Here is a 17,514-nt window from a genome sequence, read left to right as displayed (position 1 = left end):
GGAAAAGAGGTCAAGTTCAGTACAGAATGTGATACTTTGTGCAATCGGTACAGTTAGAATACTTTAATGTGGTGATCAAAAAGTGAGATTGTATTGTCTGAGAATATACGATAATTTTGTTAATTGGAAACAGCTGTAGCAGTAACTAATCGAGCATTGATAATAAATAAAATTTTCCAACGGAACAGCAATCTTCATATTTACCAATGAGACAAATTACAACAATAGAATCAAAATCTATCAAATTTAAATTACTATATCCCAAATATTATTTTGTTTATATGACTGATATGATGCGGATCATGATAATAAAACTACTTATCAACTTTCAATTTACCAAGACAAAAAGACAGAAATCGTACATTATTCAAGCATATTGCAGCCTCGTGCGTGTAAAAAACTAAATCAGATGAAGATTCAAGATACTGTTGAACGTTTGTCAGACAAACTTACTCTCATAATTCTGATACTTTCACCGAAAGTTTAAATGAACAAAACCAATTGACACATGAAAAAACTTTCAGTAAATCGAAGTCTTAACATCCGAACGTAACTAACAAATTCGCTCAGCACTCAACTGTTCAAAATTCTTTCCACAAGCTTTTATTCTACAATAAGTTAAATGACCACAAAATTCCAAGCCATTCAAATCCTTCCCGCGAATTGTGCACTACAAAACAACCACTTTACAAAACGCCCCAAAAACAAATGATCAATCTTTAATATCACCCCCGTCCACCACTAGGTCCTCCTCAATACCCAGCTCTTCCACAATGAAGTCCATCATCTCGTCCACTACGTCGCCCTGAACCGTGATCTCATCGTCTCCCGTCACGGACGATCCGCACGCAAACTTCTGACCGAACGCTTTGCCGCATTTCTTGAGGTTCATGTCGCACGTCTTGAGTCCCCTGACCAGGGTCACGTACTTCTTCCGAGCTCTCATGGACCGACCCACTATGACCTGTCTTGGTAGTTCTTGCTTTTTAGTGATGTTCTTCATAGCTTTACCTCCTCTCGTTTGTTTCTTTTTACTGTTGTTCAGAGACATTGCTTCTAACTCCTCCTGAAATAGTATGACTATTTTCAGCACCTATTTTCAATATACCCAATATATAACACCTATTTTCAATATATAACCTCAGGAATCAGGCTGCAAGTGTAACTGATAGAAAATTAAATTGTTTTTTCTCCTGTTTTGCCGATCATATTCTTGAGTTATTTTAGGATGGCGTCTAAGGTGCAAAACGTGTTTGACAAGGCCTTTAAAAAGGTGGACTGTTCATATTGTTGGTTAATTGAACAATAATTTCATTTGCACCACACCTAAGCAGGATGAGTGGGATTTAATCCATTTTTAAAGCTGTTCTTGTTATTAATACGATTGTCGAACTTACTCTTACCATAGCATGCTAATTGCTAATAAAAACGTACCATGGCCATGCATGGTACGTTGCGAATGTAGGCCAAAGTGTCCAAAGTTATCAAGGCCCCTTCCACTATATAAAAACCCAAATAGCATTCAAATGCACAAAGATGTTTTTATTTGTGTTTTCCTAATAACCTGAGTTTTATTGAGAATGAGTCTGGCAAAGTGTATCACCTAGTAACTGTAACCTAGTTACCTGAGTTTTATTGAGGATGAGTCTGGCAAAGTGTATCACCTAGTAACTGTAACCTAGTTACCTGAGTTTTATTGAGGATGAGTCTGGCAAAGTCATCAGGTAAGTTGTCCTCCATCCATTCCTTGCACCTGTCAAACAGTGGCCCATGTTCACAGTACTCTGGGGGAAGGGAGCAAACTCCGCAGTAGTTCACTTTTACTGGGTACTCTGTCACGGCCATACTGCAAGCAAGTGGAATGTTAGCAGTGGAATGTTAGCAGTGGAATGTTAACAAGTGGAATGTTAGCAGTGGAATGTTATTTGTAAACATCATAATTATAGGGAATTGAAAAGGACGTTATCGAATATATCAGTGCTGTTTTCAGTTAGAGAGAGAAATGTTTTATTTCAGGGTTGCAAGCCATCTTCATTATTTAAGTTGAGGGGCAGCTGGTCAGCCGGCGCAATTCCCACGAATATCGTCGCTTTTGGCAATAATGTCGTTTAAATTTTGATAAGAGATTAAAATGTCGTTTATCTCGTAATATTGTCATTAACAGAATAAAATGTCGTTTATCTTGTAATATTGTCATTAACAGAATATTAATGTCGTTTATCTTGCAATATAATTGTCATTTTAACAGAATATAATGTCGTTTATCTTGTAATATTGTCATTAACAGAATATAATGTCGTTTATCTTGTAATATTGTCATTAACAGAATATAATGTCGTTTATCTCGTAATATTGTCATTAACAGAATATAATGCCGTTTATCTTGTAATATTGTCATTAAGAGATTATAATGTCGTTTATTACCTAATAATGTCGTTTAAGAGGAGTGACATTGTGCCGGCTGACCAGCTGCCCTTGAGAAAACAGCAAGTATTCCAATTGAATAAAATAGAACCAATCTTAATTTACAGAATTATTTTCGAAATAATTGAATGAACTGAGTTTTTTTTTCATATCATAAATTGAACTTTAATTTCTATTAAAAATGTGTCACCTTAGGAACCCAAAAGGCCAAATGAAGCCGAACTCGCCACCTTAAAAAAGAACAAACAAACCACTTTACAGGAAGCACTAAAAAGCTGAAAACTGTCTTGAAGTGATCAGGTATTAACTCATTGTTATCTAAATACCAATCTACTTGAGGTACACTAGTATGGGAACATAGAACTGTCATTGATCAGTGATTAAACAAAGCAACAGTGAGACGTCACGTACAGTAACAACAACAACAGATGATTTGTTTTTCTAAAACTGAACCGTCTTAACAGGATTGACAACTCCAGCTTTCTTCAACACAAACGACTAAACGAAATGTAATCGCGGCCAGATCACGTGAAATCACATGAATCACACGAAACTTCACTCCAGATCACATGTAATACGCTGGTTTCTTGACTTGAATGCCCATATCGGCCAGTGCAGGCTGCAAATCCTCCATCCTCAGACAATTCTTCTTTTCCTTACTTTTCTTATTGCCGGAAGCACTGGACCCACCAGCAGGGTTACCCCGCATTTGAGAGTGTGTCAGAGCATCTGAAGCTACCTCTGTGATGAACTTCTGAGCTGCTAGTGACACTAGTCTTATCTGAAATTGAGAAAGTTACTTCTGAGCTGCTAGTAACACTAGTCTTATCTGAAATTGAGAAAGTTACTTCTGAGCTGCTAGTGACACTAGTCTTATCTGAAATTGAGAAAGTTACTTCTGAGCTGCTAGTGACACTAGTCTTATCTGAAATTGAGAAGAAAGTTCCGTGGTTACAAATATTTAGCGAAGGAAAAGTAAACGAAATGTTAGAAATATAGATATAATTTAACATGATCTACTGTTCGGCCTGTTGTTGGAGAATATAAGTGAGCACTGCCCATCTTGCTCATTAATAAAATCGAGGAAGATGAAACATATAATATGAAATACCAAAAGTGAAACTCAGCTCAGTAGAAACTACTTCACGGGGCTGACAAACATCGAAGCCTACATAAAACAGCGCCCACGTGCAAACAGCGCCCACGTGCAGCAGAGGTACTCACAATCCTGGGATCGGAGGTGTGGAGTCCTGCCTGAGAGAGATAGTGTGCTGTAAGGGAGTCCGGCAGGGTGGGCGTGTAATCGTCTAGCGTCTTGAAGAAGTTCAATAACTCGTCTCCTGATATCGGCTGGTTCATTACCTTTCCAAAAGTGTGAGTTAGCAAGATAGGGAGATGGGGAGACGGGATCTATCAATTTAATTTGGTAACATTAGTAAATCAATGATCATTTTTTACTTTTTTAGCCTGATGGGTGTTGGTAAAAAGGGTGGTAAAGTGTAGAAAACGTGTAACATTTCAGGAAAGTCTGTAAGCGTGAAGATAGTGAGGTATCTTAAAAGGAAAGTCTTTAAATTTAAATTTTATAACTTTAAGATAACAGTCTAGATGGTTTTGAGCAAGCAAAATGCAGCAGCAATGAGCCATGTTGGCTAAACTTCGCCGCTTATCTGTATAAATGAAGTTCAACATCTTTCATAGTTCGTATATATCACACAATAACACAAATTACACGGTCATAAAAAGATAATGCCCGTGTAAAGTAGGAACATCATTGATTTTCTGAAAATAAACATTCACTTAATTCTCAACGCCATCATTTAAAATTTACAAAATCCACAAACTGCGAAAATGCCAAGTAATCTGCCCATAACATAGTTACTACGTTAAAAACGTACATGAAACAGCAAAGAATTGGTATAAAGTAAAAACATCAATTCAAGTATCTTTAACTTCAGAAAAACTATTCTTAAATCTGAGCGACGGATTATTTGCTTTTTCCACGTTAGTTCTATGTAATTCTGACTTCTCATAGTGGATTTTCAACATATCTTCAGATTGAAAGCTTCTCCGACACACCCAACAAACTGATTCTTTTGAAGAAGCTGAAGTAGAAGCTACTTCTGAACTTGGTTCTGAAGGGGTCGGCTCGACGGTATCTGCAATTGCCTGAACCTCCGGAACATACGCTACGTAATTATAAGTGTTCTTATCACTGTCCGAGTCCGAATCACTGGGATCTATCCCATATTTCTCATACAGAAAGTTCAAATTCTTCTTTATCCTCTTATTTTTCCGTTCTCTTCTCTCACTCTTCTTCTCCAACTGCTTCTCGTGTTTCTCCTGTTTGCGAGCCAGATGTTCCTTAAACTCATTAGTCATTCTACTTATCTCCTCCTCCACATCCTTCCAGTCTTTAGTGTACCACTTATCAGTTTGGTGCACTAGATCAGCTATATCCTGGGGTTTTCTCTTTTTTCTCTTGCGACGAGTGTGTTTCTGGTGGGGGTGGATGGATTGGGAAGTCTTGCGGAGTAGCTGGGTTTGTTTGTACTCGTCGTGAAGTTCTTCAAACGATTCGGATAGGATCTAGGAGGGTTCATGGACTGTTATTCTAGTATTCTTTATATTATATATTTATACTTTAGCGCTGAAATATACCTAGGTTTACAACTAGTAGATGTAGGCGCATTGTTAAGAAAGAAACGTGTTTTTGTCTTGTTTAACACTAAATTGAACACCAAATTGAACACCAAATTGAACACCAACTGTATACCTGGAAAGCTTGTGTGGCAAGATCAGATTTGTTCTTATCAGGATGAATTCTAACAGCTATCTTCAGATAAAGGCTCCTTACTAACTCTGGGTCCACTTCTTCAGTGGGTAATTCAAAACATTCGAAAGGAGTTTCAGCGTTTATGATCTTTTGACAGGCAACTGTATCAGCATCCATTGTCAAGCTGATACTTTCTGGATTAGACTGTTTTATCGTCCACTTTATCTTGATAGAATATTACAATATATAAACTAATTAATGAGATATATAAACTAATTAATGAGATATATAAACTAATTAATGAGATATATAAACTAATTAATGAGATATAGGGGGGGTGTCATGTCCGTCTATGTCCGCCTATGTCCTGTCCTTTTTGGATTCTATGAGACAACGGACGTGTTTTTTGGGACATTGGCGGACACGGACGGACATTGGCGGACTCGGACGGACATTGGCGGACTCGGACGGACATTGGCGGACTCGGACGGACATTGGCGGACCCGGACGGACATTGGCGGACTTGGATGGACATTGGTGGACATTAGCGGACATTGGTGGACATTAGCGGACAAACATTTTGAGGACTGAAGAGTACTGAAGAGTACTGAAGAGTACTGAGGAGGATGGCTAAGAAGGATGGCTGAGGAGGATGGCTGAGGAGGATGACTGAGGAGGATGACTGAGGAGGATGACTGAGGAGGAGGAGAAGGATCAGGAAGACCCAGGACTGAGGAAGAGGATGGAGGACTGAGGAGAAGGATGAGGACTGAGAAGGACTGAGGACTGAGGAGGAAGAGGAGGAGGATGAAGAGGAGGAGGAGGACCCAGTGCAGGAGGAGGACCCAGGAGGAGGACTCAGGAGGAGGAGGAGGACTGAGGACGAGGAGGAGGAGTAGGAGGAGGACTGAGGAGGGGAGGAGGAAGAAGGATCAGGAAGACCCAGGACTGAGGAAGAGGATGGAGGACTGAGGAGAAGGATGAGGACTGAGGAGGACTGAGGACTGAGGAGGAGGATGAAGAGGAGGAGGAGGACCTAGTGCAGGAGGAGGACCCAGGAGGAGGACTCAGGAGGAGGAGGAGGACTGAGGACGAGGAGGAGGAGTAGGAGGAGGACTGAGGAGGGGAGGAGGAAGAGGACTGAGGAGGATGACTCAGGAGGAGGAGGACTCAGGAGGAGGACTGAGAAGGAGGAGGACTGAGGAGGATGGCTGAGGAGGATGACTGAGAGGGAGGAGGAGGAGGAAGAGGAGGAAGAGGACTGAGGAGGAGGAGGAGAAGGACTGAGGAGGAGAAGGAGGACCCAGGAGGAGGAGGACCCAGGAAGGGGACCCAGGAAAAGGCCCCAGGAGGAGGAGGAGGACTGGGGAGGAGGAGAACTGTTGAGGACTGATGAGGAGGACTGAGGAGGAGGAGGAAGAGTAGGAGGAGGACTGAGGAGGGGAGGAGGAAGAGGACTGGGGAGGATCAGGAAGACCCAGGAGGACCCAGGAGGAGGAGGAGGAGGACCCAGGAGGAGGACCCAGGAAAAGGCCCCAGGAGGAGGAGGACTGGGGAGGAGGAGAACTGTTGAGGACTGATGAGGAGGACTGAGGAGTGAGGACGAGGAGGAAGAGTAGGAGGAGGACTGAGGAGGGGAGGAGGAAGAGGACTGGGGAGGATCAGGAAGACCCAGGAGGACCCAGGAGGAGGAGGAGGAGGAGGACCCAGGAGGAGGACCCAGGAAAAGGCCCCAGGAGGAGAAGGAGGACTGGGGAGGAGGAGAACTGTTGATGACTGATGAGGAGGACTGAGGACGAGGAGGAAGAGTAGGAGGAGGACTGAGGAGGGGAGGAGGAAGAGGACTGGGGAGGATCAGGAAGACCCAGGAGGAGGAGGAGGAGGACCCAGGAGGAGAAGGAGGACTGAGGAGGACTGAGGAGGAGGACTGACGATGACTGAGAAGGAGGAGGACTGAGGAGTACTGAGGAGGATGGCTGAGGAGGATGGCTGGGGAGGATCGCTGAGGAGGATGACTGAGGAGGATGACTGAGGAGGATGACTGAGAGGGAGGAGGAGGAGGACTCAGGAGGAGGACTTAGAAGGAAGAGGAGGAGGACTCAGGAGGAGGACTTAGGAGAAATGAGAAGGAGGACTGAGGAGGAGGAGGAGGAGGAGGACTGAATAGGAGGAGGAGAATGAGGGGGACTGGGAGAGGACTGGGGAGGAGGAGGACTGATGAGAAGGATGAGGAGGAGGACCCAGGAGGAGGAGGACTGAGGACCGAGGAGGAAGAGGAGGAGGATGAAGAGGAGGAGGAGGACCCAGGAGGAGGAGGACTGAGGAGGAGGACTGAGGAGGACTGAGGAGGACTGAGGAGGATGGCTGAGGAGGATGACTGAGAGGGAAGAGGAGGAGGAGGAGGAGGAGGAGGACTGAGGAGGACTGAGAAGGAGGAGGGGGAGGACTGAATAGGAGGAGGAGGAGGGGGACTGGGGGAGGACTGAGGAAGAGGATGGAGGACTGAGGAGAAGGATGAGGAGGACTGAGGAGGACTGAGGACTGAGGAGGAAGAGGAGGAGGATGAAGAGGAGGAGGAGGACCCAGTGCAGGAGGAGGACCCAGGAGGAGGACTCAGGAGGAGGAGGAGGACTGAGAACGAGGAGGAGGAGTAGGAGGAGGACTGAGGAGGGGAGGAGGAAGAGGACTGAGGAAGATCAGGAAGACCCAGGGGGAGGAGGAGGAAGAGTAGGAGGAGGAAGCATCTAAATGTTATTTCCATTTTTGTCCGTTTTTGTCCATTTTTGTCCGCTCTATTTTTTGTCCGTTTTGAAAATATAGGGTACCGAACGGACAAAAAACATGATCCCCTATTTAACAGCAAAAATTGAACATTTTATTTAGCAATTTAGGTGTCCATTAATGTCCGCTTATGTCCGTCTATGTCCGCCTATGTCCGTCTATGTCCGCCTATGTCCGCCTATGTCCTGTCCTTTTTGGATTCTATGAGACAAGCGGACATAGACGGACGTGACACCCCCCCCCCCCCCGATATATTAACTAATTAATGAGATATATAAACTAATTAATGAGATATCTGACAGGCAATGTTTTTAATTTCAAGTGTACGAAAACAATGAAAAAGTCGGGCATCTTTTTAATTTAAAACAAATTTAATGGCAGTACATTTTTATAATTGTCGAAGCCCGGACCCAAATAATAACATAACAAGTTTAGCATTAAAAATTATCATCGCAACATTTAAACAAATAACATCGGTTACAAAAAATATAAACAATAGAAAATGGCTCATCCAAAAATATAACATAATTTCACCGAAAACGTCTGACATTCTCAACCGAAAAGTTTCAGTCACCCAACAAAATTTCAAACCATATCACGGCCCGTGATGTCTACCGTCAAACACCACGAAGTGCTTGAACCAAATTTCTGAAATCTAACTAACATGCTAATTATCGAATTACCTTTAAATTAATCAAACATTTTTGAAAGCAGGATGTTTGTGGATAGTCCGGTTGGAAGTAGGAAGGAAGTGTCTGAATGACAGCATCACAGCGCACATGAGGAAGAGGTAGAGCTTGTAGGGAAGAGGCGGGGAGGAGTAGAGAGGGGAGAAGGATAAACCTCGTCTTATACCATCCCGTAACTAAACGAAAGTCTGGTCAAATACTTTTTATGACAATTGGAATTTTGCCAAAACAAATTAGGACCTGTTTACGACTCACAATGGAGCAGGCTTGGGCTCAATGGTTTAGCATCATCATTCCAGATTTAGTTAAAAGTTGTACACATAACCAAGTTTGCTATCTTTATAAAGGTTTTGTCTAGTTAGAAGCAAAGGTTCTGCTCCCCGTATTAGAGGTTATCAGCTCCATTTCATAGATTTGTGTCACATATTATATTTAAAAGGCAACTCTGATCAACACTACATATTATATCGGTAGTGAAACAGTTAGCTTGGGCCCAGTTAACAAAACATGCCTTGAGAAAAGTCTAGTGTGCTGATAACATAATATTTTGTGCAGAGTTAGAATTGCTCTTACATGCAGGCAACATTCAACAAGGTAACCAGGTACAGGTTAAGGTTTTTTCTACCCAATTATCAAAGTTGCCACAATAATCCTGGTAAACACTCCCTAGACCACACCAAATACAGCTACAGGGTGTTTCAAGACTCGTGTCCAGATTTGAAATAACATTTTTCTATTATTTATGAAGTACCTGATGAGAAGATATGGCGACTGAAAGAAGAACCAGACTAGATCTAGGTTTGTAGTAGTAACACATTAGTAGTGCTATCAGGAGGACACTGTTGTGCAGTACTCCACGGTATGGCGCGTGCAGCGCGTCCTGTCGGGGTTAGGACTTCTTGGTAATGTTGTTATCAATAATTGATTGTCTCATTACTAATACTAATTAACTAATCGTGTGTGGAGAATTTCATGACAGCAGAGGTTTTTGTAATGGTCAGAGCTAGAGTAAGCTAGTAAAATATAAAATGAACTAGAAAAATCTACATTTGATTAAGATCAGGCTGTACCTGAAGATTTAGTGAGCCAGCAGCGATAAAATGGTCCAAATCCACGGCACAGCACACGATCCCACACGCAACACTCTGCAGAATAACAACCGTGTGTTTTGCCAGGCCGTTACCCACATTGTCACGTGACTTAGCATCGTTATGGCAACACTCCACGTGACTCATGTATCCTAGCAACCAGATGATAACCGCCAGAGAGCCATGTACAAGGTTGTCTGTGATGGCCCGGAGTAACACCCCCTGAAAAATAGAGAGACTATATAACATACTGACAAACAAGCAGCCTGTCAAGTTAGCTGCAATATACTTTATTGAAACTTACTGGAAACCGAAGTTTTTGCAAATATATTCATTTTTGCAAGAATTTATTATATTTGCAGAACACGCACACTAACTATCACTTACGTCTTACATATTTATTATTCTTAATTATTAAAACTAATAACTATTCAAGTATTAATGTCAAGGTGCCCACTGCACTAACAACATGTTGTCACCAAACACTCGTACTAATAGCTGCCACCCAGTCAATGATTCCAAGATCACGTGATCAATATCTAGGGCCCTCTCTACCGTCCTCTCCAAAAATAGAATCTAGACACTAAACGACTTACAATTGCTATCTCCTCAAGCAAATCTTGATACATTTAAAATTATATAAGAATCTGTGGTGCTTCCCTAAATCTCTTACTTACATGACTTACATGTACTTAAACTAACATAAAATTACTTACATTACTTACACTTACTAACACGACTTACATGTACTTAAACTTACTTACATGACTTGAGTTGAGGTTTAGCAGTAAGTCCCCGTAATAACACGATGTTACCAGTATACCAATAGATAAAATCTTGAGGTACATCACCGTAATACTCACAATATCATGTTCTGTAGAGAGTGAGGTTAAGTAAACAGTATGCGGTGTTTGTCAATAACTTGTGGGATCAGATGTTGTACAATATCATGTTCTACAGAGAGTAGGGGTAAATAGTGGGGTAAGTGAGGGTAAGTAGTGGGGTAAGTGAGGGTAAGTGAGGGTAAGTAGTGGGGTGAGGGTAAGTGAGGGTAAGTAGAGGGGTAAGTACTAAGAAGTATGTATGTTTGTTTTTCAATAGCATATCTTGTGGGATTAGATATGTTTATGATATTAAAATGTAATGTTGATGAAACTGAGTTTGACGATCTTCGCCTTGAGCTGTGATGATGTGTGAATGGATAAAACACAGAAACGAGTTCGAATATAAAATTAGAAGTATTTTACTGGTGTAAACGTTGGAAAACTACTATACTATACCCACAGCGCCAAAATTCATATTAATAAATCAATAACTTAAAAAATAATAAAAACCTCTTAAAATAAAGGTCGTCAATCAATTTAGGTTCAAAATCAAAATTCTAATAAATTAATTTTCCTCAAAAAGGTTATTATTCAGTTGGCAAAGGGCGTGTGATCAATCCCTCGTCAGCTTTGGTTTCTACTTTCCAATCGTTAGAAGCAGCTATCATGGGTATTATCCGCTTCAGAAACTTTATCATCTTGTCACCGTTACTCCTCAGCGTCTGCAAAGTTACAGTACAACTGTTAAATGGTGTTATTTTACGGCATTGGAGCAAGTCGATTTGTTCAAAGTCACTTCCGCAACCGTAACAAACCTTAAGACTTAAGACACTAACGTGCATTACAATAAAACAAAAACGAGTGACAAAAAACCTTGACAATTTCTTCAACAGTAACAGGTTTGGCATCTTGTTTCCAGGCATCGTAATCTGTAACCATGGCGATAGCAACAAAAGGCAAGTTCAGCTCCTTTGCCAGCTGAGCTTCAGGGACTTGTGTCATCCCCACTAGATTTGCTCCCCACTGCTTGAACATCAGACTCTAAAAGAGAGGCATCAATAAAACTCTTAATCAATTTGTGATATAAATCCCAATTCATCTCTGATATGATATCAAACTTTTGCCACCTCAAATTATGAAGTAAAATCTATGGTCATGGTACTCTGGCAAACTGAACAAAACATTGATGAACAAATAAAGAATTAATCTAACCTCAGCTCTAGAAGAGAATCTGGGTCCTTCAATAGCTACACACGTTCCAGTTTGGTGAAGAGGAAACCCTAGCTCTTCACTCGAATCTATTATAACCTATTGAATTTCTTTGTCATCATCACAAACCATGAGCTTAACAGTTGAAACTTTAATAAAGCATTGTATTTTGGTATTCATAATTACCTAACTTCCTAAAACGGTTAAAACATGTCAAGTTTTTAAGGTATTATAATAGTTTCACGAGTGATCATGGAGAAAAGAGATGAAACTCGTTTCAGACTTCATCTGATCTAGGTGGGTACGCAATAGTTTCACAAGACTAATGTTAACATAGCTATGTCAACTTAGAGTCTAAAGAAAATTCGGAGACAAACCTGTCTAAGTTTGGTATCGTAAGGGTCTCCAAAGGAAGCATGGTACACGCCCTTAAAACTTGTATCCTTGTTGTCATAATACGTCAAGTTTCTCTTCTGTGTCCTGTCAATGACCTGGTCGAGCAGAATGAAATCTCTAGGTTTATATTCTTCAACCAGCGAACCTACACTGTGAGTAGCTATCACTAAGTCACAGCCTGGGGAGACAAGATATATTACACCACTTCTACCATAATATGATATTGTGAGACACTGAATCGAGATGTCAAGGTTTAATGATTTATCCCTGATATTGAACTTTTTCAACCGAATTCTAAACAGAGTACATACAAGTAAACAAGACTGTGAGAATGGAAACAAAAATTTACAAATCTGTAGAACAAACCTGCTTGTTTAAGAGCTAGAAAGTTTGCTCTGTAGTTGACATTACTAGGATTCCATTGATGTTGTCGGCCATGTCTCGCTAGAATTACACACTCAACTCCTTCTATAACTCCTTCAAAATAAAAGTTTTGTTATGAACTTAAAATCAACAATTTAAAAAGGCTGATTTTATGTAAGAAAGATGGATCCAGAGGAACTGCCAGCACTGATCTAAATTATTTATCGCAGGGCATTCTAGAAGTCTGCATTCTAAAAGTCAAGGGTGGAGGTTGTTTGACCAACCTGGAATCAGTGAGCTGATCCTGACAAGCTTTTTATAAGTAAAGTAAAGATAATATCCTAGTACCAGAGACCAGGTTGTCTAGGGGCTCCCCATAGTCCGCTGGTAGTCCATTAGCAGCTGTTCTTGTAGCACTTTTATCAAAGACAAGTTCTGATCTAGTGAGTAGTATGTCGGGATCGTCTAACCCGGTTCCTCCGAGGATGCCTATCTTCATTGCTACAGATCAGTTAATGATAATGTTATGATATTTCGTAAGGAATTCAATATGAGCGTGCCTTTTTTCTGAATCCTCTTTGATTTGAAGAAAGATAAAAATATTACGAGAAATAGAAAAAATTCACTATCAAAGTGTAATCAGATCTTGTTTTGTAAACAGTATACTTTAATTCCAAAACAGCAGAACTTAGAAATTATAAATGAGATATTGTAACATTTCAAACTTTGTTTAACCCAAATCCATGCAAATTCTGAAAAAACAGCAACACGAAATTATTTTTAAAAATGTATCATGCTCGTCCTTAGCCCCAAATTTTGAGCTAGACTCTAACTGAGCTTGGCATTGCTTGCCGTAAACTGTACACTGTACATGTACATTGTACATTGTACAAGAGTACAAAGTAAAAAACAAAGCCACTACTTTAATTGTTAGTATTTTTTTAGTTTATAGATCATCGATTTCAAAGCATTGGAAAGGTGAGTAACTTTGTGTCCTCCGCCTCAGTTGTGATGATTTTCTGCAACTGTTTGAACTGGGGGTGGTCTGAACCTCCCGCTAAAGTTAGGATCATGCTCTCACTTGTAGTTAGGAACACCCCTGCTTGCCTCATTCTCTGTGAGAACAATATTTATAAATATGTTAGTTTTTCTGGAATGTGTTGAAGGCAACTCTAGAAAAATAGAGTTAATAATATTGTAAAATGTACATGTGATCAAATTTACAACACTACTATAAGCATCTGTAATCTATATAACAATCTATATTATATAATGGATAAAATCATAAGAATATGAAATGAAATGAAATAAAGTATTTTTATCCCGCTTATATCAACAATCAAACAAGCAAATAAAGATTGCCGATGTCAAAGCGGATGGCTTTGCGATATAATCCAAAAACTAGATACTTAATATATGAATATACTAGTAACAAATTTAAGAACCAAAAGTACTTATATGATTTTAAAATTGCAAACCTGAAAAGCAAAGACTCTGTCGGTGTCAGTTCTTGAGGAAGTAGCATCCACGATAACATGAACTTCATAACCGAGCGATATCAGATCAATAGCTGTTTGTTGTATACACACGTGAGCCTATCAGAGAATTTTATGATCGTTATCAACGCTTGTCGCTACAGTAATTATAAGATCAATTGTAGGCACAGATCATTATTATATATTCAAAGTCTGAGTGGCAATCTGTTAATAAATACAGTTGTAGATTATTACATACCTCTATACCAAAAAGAACAATTGATTTTCGGGTCTTTTTTTCTTCAAGATAAGATTTAACTTCCGGAATCATCATGCTGAATTTTGTTTTGGGGCAGTTGATAGAGCAGTGGTCTATATCCAGCTCAGAACAGGTGCTTCCCAAACCTGACAAAAAGAAGCTTTTATTCGAGGTAGCTGCTACTGCTCCATGATTCAGGAATTAATTGCGGATTAAATCAATCACATATTTTGAAATTGAAAACGATTATAAGTTAATTGTTTTTGTTTATTAATTAGTTCAGCCTTAAAACTGCCAAACTCGGTAATATTACCCACTTCACCTTTAGGGTACTGTTCTGTAACTACCAGGGGAATGTCAAGAAGTTTTGCACTTTGTAACATTCTGTTGGCATTGGACAGAATAGCTGGGAAGTGTCTGATGGAAGGTCTGAACTTGTCCTGCATGTCACAGCAGAACATGGCCGTTCTGGATGCTATCAATCGGCCCACTGACATCCTAACAAAACTCCACAGTACAGTGTCATGTCAAAACAATAGCATGCATTATATTTACTGAAAAGGCAAAAATGTCTTCTTCTAGTTATTGAATAAATAAAACTCCAAACACTAGATCAAAATATGCATTAAACATACAAATTTTCAAGATAAAAATTAAGGCCTTATGTTTAACAATTATGACTCTTATTAATATTTAAAAGCAACTGAAGTTTTATGCACAGTATAAAAAGAATCAGGTAAAAAGAATCAGGTAAAATTCCCATTTACGTTGTAAGGTTATCATCATCACACTATATATTTGTTGTCTTTGGTGATAACTTTTTTAGAAACTGTGTCCAATGAATGTGTCAAGCAAACATGAGACATTATAGTGGAAATATCAGCTGATCGTATATTTGGACATAATTTACATCTGAACCATCTTTGATTGTCAACCTGAAAAGAATAATTTATTTTTAAATGCGTAAGAGGGGAACCACACGACAAGAGTTCAGACATTTTGAAATGTAATTAATATACTATAATAATAAAGAAACTACTAATTACATCACCTCTTCATAATAGATGGCACTTTGGTTGCTGCTTTCGGTTGACTTTTGAGCAGGTACATTGAGTGGAGATATCTTACTGTGTGAACTAGCCATTTTATGGCTCGATATTTGGTTTGAATGACTTCGTTCATGCATCTTTAGTGCATTTTTAGAATTGTATTCCTTTGCACAAATAGTGCACTTGTTCTCAATAGTTTCCTCTGTGTGTTTTTGCTCATGCGATTTCAAGGCACTTCTGCTTTTGTAGGATTTGTTACAAAATCGACATCCAAAACCATTTTCATGTCCCCTAATGTGATCATTTAATTGACTGACGGTTCTGAATGATTTTGTACAGTTGTCCTTTGAACACGTTAGGTCCTTTACACCTGACAATATTAATTTATAACATAACTTTCTGATACAGTTTGATTATAATTCCAGTGATTTGTGCTTACTTACTAGATACTTGCAAGAATCATTAAAAATATCAGTAAACTTGGTTTGTGCTGAGAGTGTAACAATCTAAATTATAGTTAATTTCATAACAATGTTAAAATAATGCATTTTTGTTCATAGTATACCTTTATGGGCCTTGACGTGATCAAGATAGGTGTTCCAATAAGGAAACGTTTTATGGCATATCTTGCATATATGAATGTTCCCTCCTTTACTGTTGTCATTAGTGACTTGCAAATTGCCAAACATAGCAGCATGATTTAGTTTTATATGCTTATCTTTCAACCAGGAGTGTTTGAACGATTTGCTACATAGATGGCATTGATACGGCTGCTCATCTGTAAAGTAAACATTATATTGTCATTAACTGATATTGTAATTGACACAAATTAACATCACTTTTAATTTTAAAACAATGTGATCACATTGAACTATCAAAATTTCTGTTTAGTCATTGCAGTGTTTGGTGCACAGCTGCAACTAAAAGAAAAAAGAACTACTAGAGCAATAAATGAATAGAATCAAGGTACAGACAAACCTGAGTGTGACTTCAGATGTCTAATGAACAATGTTTTAGACCCAAATTCCTTAGTGCATTTTTCGCAGAAATGGAATGTTGATGTTCCACGTGACTTATGTACTTTTGATTTTCTAGCATCTTTGCGTTTAGGTTTGATCACAGATGTGGATGGTTGACTGGGAGTGGGTACTTCTTCAGACTGCAACACAAATGAGAAATTCCCTGAAAATTAACATGATTTTGTATCAATAGTAACAGAAATGATAATCTCGAATCCATGAAATGCATTTCAATAAGCTATAAATGAACTCTAAATGATATTAATAAATGTAAGAGTGTCAAAAGTACAGCAGCTTAAAAAATATACTATGCTGTCCAAATTGAGGACATTTAGTAATTTAGAACATCACCCAGTGTCATTCAATCTTGGCTATAGTCTTTGAGGATCAAAACAAATTCATCAAGACCCTTTTGTTTTGTTTTGTCTAGGCCAAATTTTTTAATCCCTGCTGGATCCATTCTAATCTTTGGCTTTTAACACGTATTTATATTTTTCTGATTATATAGAGACAAATTTACCTAAACAAAGAGCATCATTGTACTTCGTTGATTCATATTGATCTATCAATATTTGCACCGGGATGGACCAAGCTTTATCTTCTGGATCAGGACATTCCGTGGATATGATTAAGTCTTGTAAGTCTTGTAAATTACTAGGCTCCATTCCTGAGATTAGTAGCAAGTTAATGTTAAAAACTTGTCAGTACAGATTAAGCACAATCAACACTTCATGTGCTAGAAAGTAGCAGATATTTGAAAGCTTTTAAAACAAAATCTCCTTGATCCCTCTAGTAATAGGGAGGCCGTTGCGCTACTTAATAAATAATGGAAACAATCATAGTATATTCTGATGTATTGTAATAGAACAAAAGGAGAAATATAGATATCAAGTAAAATGTAAGTACATCCTCTTCAATCTTAAGCCACCGCAATTTTTCAAAGGCAGAAGCTGTGTTATTTTAGTAATGTAAGATATGGCATAATTGTAGAGATTCCTTCTTTTTTTGCGTTGCTAAATGTCGGTTCATGGGATTTTTCTGCCACTGTTCCCATCCAAGGAAACATATTGTTAATGTTGATAATGTTGAGAATATTAGAGAGGATTTGGCTTAACTCGAACAGTGGGAAGAGATTCTCTTATAAATGCGACCCCTGTAAATA

The 17,514-nt window shown here is 39.2% G+C and overlaps 4 protein-coding genes across 8 annotated transcripts; all 4 read right to left on the bottom strand.

Moving 5' to 3' along the window:
• Positions 1-156: 156 nt before the first annotated feature.
• On the bottom strand, positions 157-1,845 carry LOC134815009 (density-regulated protein homolog). Its single transcript, XM_063823441.1, has 2 exons — positions 1,687-1,845; positions 157-1,066 (listed from the first exon to the last, which is right to left on the bottom strand). The coding sequence occupies exons 1-2, from the start codon at positions 1,843-1,845 to the stop codon at positions 713-715; spliced, it is 513 nt and encodes a 170-aa protein (XP_063679511.1). The 3' UTR covers positions 157-712.
• A 2,255-nt stretch (positions 1,846-4,100) lies between these two features.
• LOC134815978 (transmembrane protein 267-like) lies at positions 4,101-10,674 on the bottom strand. 4 transcript variants are annotated; one of them, XM_063824622.1, is made up of 5 exons: positions 10,523-10,674; positions 9,741-9,980; positions 9,422-9,550; positions 8,665-8,846; positions 4,935-5,013 (listed from the first exon to the last, which is right to left on the bottom strand). In XM_063824622.1, the coding sequence occupies exons 1-4, from the start codon at positions 10,604-10,606 to the stop codon at positions 8,676-8,678; spliced, it is 624 nt and encodes a 207-aa protein (XP_063680692.1). In that variant the 5' UTR covers positions 10,607-10,674; the 3' UTR covers positions 4,935-5,013; positions 8,665-8,675. The 4 variants fall into 4 exon arrangements, with proteins under 4 accessions (XP_063680690.1, XP_063680692.1, XP_063680693.1 ...); XM_063824623.1 differs by lacking the exon at positions 4,935-5,013 and adding an exon at positions 5,367-5,425; XM_063824621.1 differs by lacking the exon at positions 4,935-5,013 and having other exon boundaries at positions 8,332-8,846.
• A 309-nt stretch (positions 10,675-10,983) lies between these two features.
• LOC134815977 (S-methyl-5'-thioadenosine phosphorylase-like) lies at positions 10,984-13,054 on the bottom strand. Its single transcript, XM_063824619.1, has 6 exons — positions 12,899-13,054; positions 12,554-12,664; positions 12,169-12,365; positions 11,795-11,890; positions 11,456-11,623; positions 10,984-11,304 (listed from the first exon to the last, which is right to left on the bottom strand). The coding sequence occupies exons 1-6, from the start codon at positions 13,047-13,049 to the stop codon at positions 11,170-11,172; spliced, it is 858 nt and encodes a 285-aa protein (XP_063680689.1). The 5' UTR covers positions 13,050-13,054; the 3' UTR covers positions 10,984-11,169.
• A 108-nt stretch (positions 13,055-13,162) lies between these two features.
• LOC134815975 (isochorismatase domain-containing protein 1-like) lies at positions 13,163-17,028 on the bottom strand. 2 transcript variants are annotated; one of them, XM_063824617.1, is made up of 9 exons: positions 16,873-17,028; positions 16,312-16,515; positions 15,899-16,111; positions 15,336-15,703; positions 15,052-15,219; positions 14,607-14,838; positions 14,285-14,430; positions 14,029-14,145; positions 13,163-13,665 (listed from the first exon to the last, which is right to left on the bottom strand). In XM_063824617.1, the coding sequence occupies exons 6-9, from the start codon at positions 14,779-14,781 to the stop codon at positions 13,513-13,515; spliced, it is 591 nt and encodes a 196-aa protein (XP_063680687.1). In that variant the 5' UTR covers positions 14,782-14,838; positions 15,052-15,219; positions 15,336-15,703; positions 15,899-16,111; positions 16,312-16,515; positions 16,873-17,028; the 3' UTR covers positions 13,163-13,512. The 2 variants fall into 2 exon arrangements, with proteins under 2 accessions (XP_063680687.1, XP_063680685.1); XM_063824615.1 differs by lacking the exons at positions 13,163-13,665; positions 14,029-14,145; positions 14,285-14,430; positions 14,607-14,838 and having other exon boundaries at positions 14,892-15,219; positions 16,873-17,022.
• Positions 17,029-17,514: the final 486 nt, after the last annotated feature.

This window comes from Bolinopsis microptera, chromosome 5 (assembly GCF_026151205.1).
Source record: "Bolinopsis microptera isolate Bmic1 chromosome 5, MBARI_Bmic_1.0, whole genome shotgun sequence".
Taxonomy (NCBI): Eukaryota; Metazoa; Ctenophora; class Tentaculata; order Lobata; family Bolinopsidae; genus Bolinopsis; species Bolinopsis microptera.
The sequence above is the reverse complement of the archived record's forward strand: the minus strand, read 5'-3'. Positions and strand labels throughout refer to the sequence as shown.

Excerpts from the sequence above, each read along its gene's own strand:
- LOC134815009 (XM_063823441.1), bottom strand. The coding sequence starts at position 1,845 with ATGGCCGTGACAGAGTACCCAGTAAAAGTGAACTACTGCGGAGTTTGC. Across the intron at positions 1,067-1,686 it reads TCATCCTCAATAAAACTCAG|GAGGAGTTAGAAGCAATGTC; the intron begins GTAACTAGGTTA and ends ATACTATTTCAG.
- LOC134815978 (XM_063824620.1), bottom strand. The coding sequence starts at position 5,377 with ATGGATGCTGATACAGTTGCCTGTCAAAAGATCATAAACGCTGAAACT. Across the intron at positions 5,014-5,200 it reads TTGCCACACAAGCTTTCCAG|ATCCTATCCGAATCGTTTGA; the intron begins GTATACAGTTGG and ends GAACCCTCCTAG.
- LOC134815977 (XM_063824619.1), bottom strand. The coding sequence starts at position 13,049 with ATGAAGATAGGCATCCTCGGAGGAACCGGGTTAGACGATCCCGACATA. Across the intron at positions 11,891-12,168 it reads ACGATACCAAACTTAGACAG|GTTATAATAGATTCGAGTGA; the intron begins GTTTGTCTCCGA and ends GAAATTCAATAG. Across the intron at positions 11,624-11,794 it reads GATTCTCTTCTAGAGCTGAG|AGTCTGATGTTCAAGCAGTG; the intron begins GTTAGATTAATT and ends CCTCTCTTTTAG.
- LOC134815975 (XM_063824615.1), bottom strand. The coding sequence starts at position 17,017 with ATGGAGCCTAGTAATTTACAAGACTTACAAGACTTAATCATATCCACG. Across the intron at positions 16,516-16,872 it reads CAATGATGCTCTTTGTTTAG|GGAATTTCTCATTTGTGTTG; the intron begins GTAAATTTGTCT and ends GTTAATTTTCAG. Across the intron at positions 15,704-15,898 it reads TCACGTCAAGGCCCATAAAG|GTGTAAAGGACCTAACGTGT; the intron begins GTATACTATGAA and ends TAATATTGTCAG.